Source organism: Gekko japonicus, unplaced genomic scaffold (genome assembly GCF_001447785.1).
Source record: "Gekko japonicus isolate JY-2015 unplaced genomic scaffold, Gekko_japonicus_V1.1 scaffold2386, whole genome shotgun sequence".
Classification (NCBI taxonomy): Eukaryota; Metazoa; Chordata; class Lepidosauria; order Squamata; family Gekkonidae; genus Gekko; species Gekko japonicus.
Genome location: NW_015166492.1, coordinates 228,898 through 236,159, shown reverse-complemented (window position 1 = coordinate 236,159; position 7,262 = coordinate 228,898). Strand labels below are relative to the sequence as shown.

General features: G+C 48.5%; 1 protein-coding gene across 1 annotated transcript in view; it reads right to left on the bottom strand.

Annotated features, from left to right (window-relative positions):
- Positions 1 to 3,301, bottom strand: part of LOC107111239 (phospholipase D3-like) — a 34,113-nt gene extending 30,812 nt beyond the window's left edge. The window contains exon 1 of the mRNA XM_015412182.1: positions 3,159 to 3,301. Within this exon, the coding sequence (XP_015267668.1) occupies positions 3,159 to 3,239 (81 nt within the window). The 5' untranslated portion in view covers positions 3,240 to 3,301. The remainder of the gene's footprint in view (positions 1 to 3,158) is intronic.
- Positions 3,302 to 7,262: the final 3,961 nt, after the last annotated feature.

Sequence of the window (7,262 nt, the reverse complement as noted above, 5' to 3'; positions counted from 1 at the left end):
CGGCAGAAATTGGGCCTCCAAAGCGGGGGATTCCCCGCCCCCTGGGCCCATTTGGCAACCCTATGGGTGGGGCTGAGAGAACTCTAACAGAAACTGCTCTTTTTCGAGAACAGCTGTGCCAGAGCTTGTGACTGACCCAAGTTCACATCAGCAGGTGCAAGTGGAGGAGTGGGGAATCAAACCTGGCCTTTCTGCGATTCAAAAGGTTTTGGCAAGCGGTCAAAAATATTACACAGTTGTCACCTGGGCTTTTTCTTTTTAAGAGGTGCTGGAACTCTCAAGAGGGAAATGAAGTTTTTCAATCTGTATACTGAAAACTTATGAGCTTTGAAACATTTTAAAAGTAATTTTGCCAAAGAGGTTCTGGAACTCTGTTCTGGCACATTCCCCCAGAAAAAAAGCCCTGGTTGTCACTGAAAAAGGATGTGCAAGACTCATGTGCAGGACTATTGGGCAATATGTAGTCAGGGATGCTTTGACGGAGCATGTGAGAAAGCCCCTGAAGACGGAGTAAACAGAGGCTGCCTTTTGCAACTGTTAAAAAGTTGCAGTTAAGGCAGCTGAGCTCTCTTGGGAGTTTCCTCTTGCAGGTCAAGGGCACAGATGTTTCTACGGTTGCAAAGAGATAGGAGCTTAAAGAAGGTCTCTCCCGCCTCCTCTGCCACTCACAGCTACTTCCTGCCTTTGCAAAGGAATGCAGTACGAAGCTGCTGCTTTATACCGAGTCAGACCACGGGGCCATCTGGTTTAGCTTTGTCGACACTGCAGCGGCTCTCCAACCTCTCAGGTAGAGAAAGGCTCCCCCACCCCCAACTTTGACTATTTGACTTCCTCAGCTGAGGATACCAGAGTGCCACCCTGGAACCTTCTGCATGCAAAGCTACATGCAAATAAAATACAATAAAACCGATGAGTTACACTTTCTTCCAAAATGGCAGCATTCATATGAAGGCGCCTTCAACCATCTGTTCTGGTTGGCAGTGGCTTTTCCAGGCCTCAGGCACAGAAAGGCATTTTGCAGTGCGTGCTACCGGAGATACTTTTTACCTGCCCATACATACATACTTTTATGTAGAAAATGTCTATGCCGCCACTCCAGGGAACCTGCTGGATGTGGCTCGCAAAGCAAAGCATAACATAGCCATAAAACACCATCAAGCTTGTTCGCAATTAATAAACTATTTAAAAACTGGCGTTAAAAACCCATCTTGAGCATCAACACAGCACAGAACAGCGAGCAACTTAAAACGAGTCTCATAAAACACTCCAATGGCTTAGACGCACACTACGACTGCCATGTGAAAAGAGCAACCCTTTAATTAAGATGCCTGGGTAGGAAGGAACGCTTTGGCCTGGCGCCTAGAAGAGAGAAAAAAAGGCAGGCAATGGGGAAGCCTCACAGGGGAGGGTGCTTCAAAGGAGAGGTGCCGCTGGGGATTTCACCCACGGTCTTCGGCAAGACAAATGTGCACTACTACATCCCAAAGTGTCCAAACCTTGGCCACTGGGATTCAGTCTTCACCGGAATGTTGAGGTTTCAGGCATTTAACACATTGGTTTGGCAAAATGCCCATTCCCCCCCCCCCCAGGTCCTAAATACAAGAGGGAGGGAAGGCGGCATGGTATAGGCTGGTCTTGTCAGATCTCTGAAGCTAAGCAGGGTCGGTCCTTGGATGGGAGAGCACCGCCAAGGAAGGCTGCAGCGGAAGGCCATGGAAAACCACCTCTGCTTCATCGCTTGCCCTGAAAACCCTTTGCTGGGGTCGCCATAAGTTGGCTGCATCTTGGCGGCCCTTCCCACACACAAACACCAATATGGAAGTTTATGGACACCTGTCGCCCACAAACGTTTTCTAGTCTCCTTCTCTGAATGTCCAGCTTTCATTGTTTTTAAAACTGAGTCTCTACCTCCCCCCTTGTTTTAGAAGAGATAAGAATAAAAAAGAAAGGCGGACCGTTCTATTTAGAATTACTCAAGCTGTTCCCGCCTTCCGGGTGTTCTAGCTAATAAGCACAAAAGCACAGTGGTGACAAATTCTGAACTACCTGTCAGTCAGGGTTTTTTTAAAAAATTGCAATTTGATTTCCACCAAAATGAATTAAGATGTGCCGTCAATTTAACGCACTAAATAAGTGCATACAAGCGTTTGGAGTTTCACATGTGCCCCCCCACCCCACCCTACAAATGTGAAAAAAATTCTGGCAAAGGGAACTGGTCGCCTGACTTTAGATTCCACAAGCCCCCCCCAAATATGAAAGGGGCTAGAGCTGGAGAAAATTCATCTCTTCTCTCACATACCTGTGGCTTTTAAGAAAAATTGACACTTGCACCCCCAGATCAGAATGCATTTATTTATGCAAGATTTCAGAATCGTAATGCATTGGACATTTGCAGTATTGTTTTCCCATCGGTGCCTGTGGCTGGCAAGGCTGTTAGGGATGCATGAGGAGCTGTCCAGCTGTCCTGGACACTGCTTTACACCAGCTCAGCCCCTTGGTCCATTTAGCCCTGGGCGGTCTACTCTGACCCACAGCTGCTCTCCAAGATTGGACCCTGAGGATCCTTTTGCTAGGAGACAGAACCATAGAATCATAGAGTTGGAAGGGTCCCCCAGGGTCATCTAGTCCAACCCCTGCACAATGCAGGAAATTCACAAAAACCTCCCCCCAAACACCCCCCCCCAGTGACCCCTGCTCCATGCCCAGAAGATGACAAAAAAAAACCCCCTCCAGGATTCCTGGCCAAACTGGCCTGGAGAAAAAATTGCTTCCTGACCCCAAAGTGGTGATCAGGATTTCCCAGGGCATGTAAGAACTAAGCCCTGATGCAGCCCTTCCTGCCCTCCCTCTCATGATGGTGTCAAGGACCAATGTTCCTAGTGTGAGCTGGCTTACAGTTTTTTAGCCTCCAGCTCACACATTTTTGTCTTCGTTCAGGAAGGGAGGGCTCCAGAGCAAAGTAATTTATGCAGCAGCTAAATCGCTCGCTCACAACTTTAATGCCAGTAGCTCACAAAGTAGAATTTTTGCTCACAAGATTCCACAGCTTAGAGGGAGCGTCGCCAAGGAAAGAACCCGGGATCTTGCGTTTGCCAAGCCAGCGCCACTGATCCATGCCCGCCTCCCTGGCAGGGCTGTTTCCTGCCACCCAGCCTCACCTGCTCCCCAGTTTTCTCTTGCTGCAGGCGGATGGATCTTCTCAGAGGGGTGTCCCCTCTCGAAGGCTCTTTCTTCCTCATGTTGCGTCAGGATAGGCAAACAGGCACCCGGAGATGCCCACCGGCAGCGCTCTCCCCCTCTCTCCCCCTCGCCAGAAAGGGCTGTTCCAAAGTCCCACAGAAACTTTCCGGCTCCGCTCCAACAACCACGCAGAGACGTTAACAGTTCAAACCTGCTGGATGGGTTTGAAATGACAGCTAGCAATTGGCTGGCCGGTTGGGCTGTTTTTAGGCTTTGTCCCGCCAGCCAACTCCTAGCGGCTGCTGTCGGAAGGAAGGAAGGAAGGCAGGCAGGCAGGCAGGCAGGCAAACAAGAACGCCAGTTAGTAAAACGAGACCGCAGGGTCTGCAACCCTCTTGCGCAGGAGGGGGAGACAGCAGCCGGGCACAGGGATGCCAGCCTCCAGGTAGGACCTGGGGATCTCCTGGTATGACACCTCATCACCAGACTAAAGAGATCAGTTCCCCCGGAGAAAAGGGATGCTTTGGAAGGTGGACTCTATAGCATTGTGCCCCACTGAGGTCCCTGTCCTCCCCCAGGCTCCATCGCCAAACCTCTAGGAGTTTCCTGTCCTGGATCTGGGAACCCTAGCTGACGGATCCAGATGAGACCAGCCCTCCCTCCAGTTTCCCACTGCCACTGAAGGAGGGAGTCTTACGGTGGGGGGGAGGCAGCAACCAGAGAACCCCTCCAGCCACACCAGGATCCACCTCCATCTTAGGGGGGGGGGGAGGCAGCAACCAGAGAACCCCTCAGCCACACCAGGATCCACCTCCAGAATGTGGTAGTGGAAAGTGCAGTCAAGTCACGGCTGACTTATGGCGACCCCGTAGGTTTTTCAAGGTGAGAGAAAAACAGAGGTGTTATTGCCACTGCCTGCCTCTGTGTCATGGCGCAGGTCTTTGTTGGAAGTCTCCCAACCAACTACTAGCCCAAGCCAATTCTGCTTAGCTAAACTGACATAAATCTGACGTTAAAAAACCCTGTAATACTCAAAAAGCACTAGGGGGGATATTTTAATCTTCCAGGTGATTCCAATCCTAAAATGGCCATCCTCAAACGCAGAAGCTTCAAGGGAAGATTACAACGTGAGATCACTGAACTGGAGTTCATTCACAAGTTCAGAACAATGAACCCCCCCCCCCAAGGGTCTTTACATGGTGAGTGATTAAAATGTGGAATTTGCTGCCAAGAGGAGGTAGTGATGGCCCAGGCATAGACAGCTTTAAAAGGGGATTAGACAGACATGTAGAGGATAGGTCTATCAGTGGCTACTAGCCGTAGTGACTGAAGGGAACCTCCACATTCAGAGGCAGTCCACCTCTGAATCCCAGTGCCAGGAGGCAGCATCAGGGGAAGACCTTGGCGACTGTGCCCAGTTCCAGAGGAACTGGTTGGCCACTGTGTGAGACAGGATGCTGGACTACTGGACTGAAATCTAGTTGTTCTCCAGATGACAGCCCCCTCACTCCAACTTTCAGCTAAGACCATCAGAGGGAGATGACAAATGTCTCTGCTGCTTTGTGCGTAAGCTGCTTCAAGAACACTTGCGTCAAAATCAAGGTATACATATCATACATAACCACATACTTAAATGATCTCTATTTTAGGAAATGGAAGTCTGTAGGAAGGGAACTCTCAGGGTGGGGCAAGTGATGCTCTGTATTCTTGGTGCTTTGGGGGGGTCAACAGTGGGAGGGCTTCTAGTGTCCTGGCCCCACTGCTGGACCTCCTGATGGCACCTGGTATTTTTTGGGCACTGTGTGACAGAGTGTTGGACTAGATGGGCCATTGGCCTGATCCAACATTGGCTTATCTTATGTTCTTATCTTCCTATTTGAAAAGCACTAAATTCTCCCTATATTAAGGGTGGGGAAGCAGTCGCTGTGTTTTACTCAAATCACTAATTCAACACCTAAGGTTTTTTTTAATTAAAATGTTCAAAATCTGAATTTTGCAGGGAGAGTTCCTCTTTTTCAAAATGGGAGATACTTTTTAGAATCGGAAACCGTTTGTTGTTATATTTTAGAAGGGAGCGGTGGCTGCCTGCAGCTGAAAGTGGAAGAACTCCACACTCCCATCGATTTGCCTGCCCAGTTCTGCCAAGCCATTTCCCTTGGATCAAGGCGTTTTTTTCAAGGTCACCGTCACCCTTTTACTTATGTGATCCCTAAAGCAAATCTCCATCGTTACTGTGACTTGCCCAGAAGTTAGGGTTGCCAACCTCCAGGCAGGCACTGGAGTTCTCCTGGAATTACAACTGATCTCTAGACTATCAAGATCAGTTCCCCTGGAGAAAATGGCACCTTCAGAGGGTGAAGTCTGTGGCCTCACATCTCTGTGGAGCTCCCCTCTCCTCCACAAACTACGCCCTTCCCAGGCTCTGCCCCCAAATCTCCAGGAATTTTCCAACCCAGCAACCCTAAGCAGAGTTACAGGACCAAGGAGTAGCTTGTTTATTTAAGGAAGATGTCCATAAGAAAATCAGGCCAGAAGTCCATCTAATCCAGCATCCTTTTCACACAGCGGCTAATAAACAAGAGCTCCAGGCCTAACCCTGATGTTGCCATTACGAGATAAAGCTTCTGAAAAAAATGTCATATTTAATTCATAGGCAGTACAAAGAATACTCCAGGGTCCCCAAAATGCCTCCCAGTTAAGAATAAAGAACTGAGTCAGTGGTGTGAAGCCCCACCTGGAAAGCTACCTCTGGCTCTGATTGTCCTATCTGTGTCCAACCCAATTTCCTGCATTATGTTCTGTTCTCTTGACATTGTTACGCTTTAGCATGCTGACTGAACTAGGGGCAGAGCTATAAAGACGGGAAGGGGGTGGCTTTCTGGGTCCGCCTGGCCCCCTTCCCCCGTCAGTGGCCCAGTATTCTTAATTCTATCTTAACCACTAAGAAACCTGATATTTGTTAAAAGTTTACATGGTATTTTAGGATTTGTGTTATTTTATACTGATGTTTTAAGTGGGTTTAACTGTATTGTATATTATATTTCTTGAGCTGTGGTGGCTCAAGTGGTTAAGACGCTGAACTGCAGGCTGTGGAAGGTCGGTAGTTCAGCAGTTCGAGACCCGAGTGTGCCGCATGACGGAGTGAGCTCCCGTCTCTAGTTCCAGCTCCTGCCAACCTAGCAGTTCGAAAGCAAGAAATTGCAAGTAGATAAATAGGTACCACTTCAGTGGGAAGGTAACAGCGTTCCCTGCGCCTTGGTGTTTAGTCATGCCAGCCACATGATCACGGAAATGTCTTCGGACAGCGCTGGCTCTTCGGCTTGGAAACGGAGATAAGCTAAGCACCGCAACCCTAGAGTCTGATTCAACTGGCTTTCGAGCAAGGGAACCTTTACCTTAACTTTATATTATATTTACCTACTTGGAACCCACCCTGAGCCTGTTTGCAGAGAGAGGGTGGGATTTGTTGTTCAGTCGCACAGTCGAGTCTGACTCTTCGCGACCCCATGGATCATATCACGTCAGGCCTTCCTGTCTCCCGCCGTCCTCTGAAGGTGGGATACAAATCCAAATAAAGAAATAAAAAATATAACAATATGAAAAGCCACAATTATGTAGTGGCCAGCGTGTCAGACTAGGATCAGGGAGACCCAAATTAGAATTTCCACCTGCCCTGGAAGCTTGCTGGGTGACCTTGGGACCGTCACTTTTGCGGCCTATCCTACCTCATTGGGTTCTTGTGTGGATAAAATGGAGGAAGGGAAAGGAAAATCATCTACACTAACCCTGAGTGGGATACAAAGGTACTAGATATATATAAATAATAATAAAGGTTCGTGTGGGTTTTTTCTCTACTCAGATATTATGTTATATTCAGCAAGTACACGTGTTTGCATAACTGAGGATAAGATTTGACTGTATCCCAACCAACCCTTTCCTCAGTCTTAGCACGACTCCCAGTAACTATAGTAACCGAATCTCCTCCTCTTCTTTCTATGGAGGCGGGTTTCAAGAAGTTCCACCAATCAATGCTAAAGGCTAAGAGTAAACGGGCTGTTCAGTCTCCGAGACGTTACCTCTAC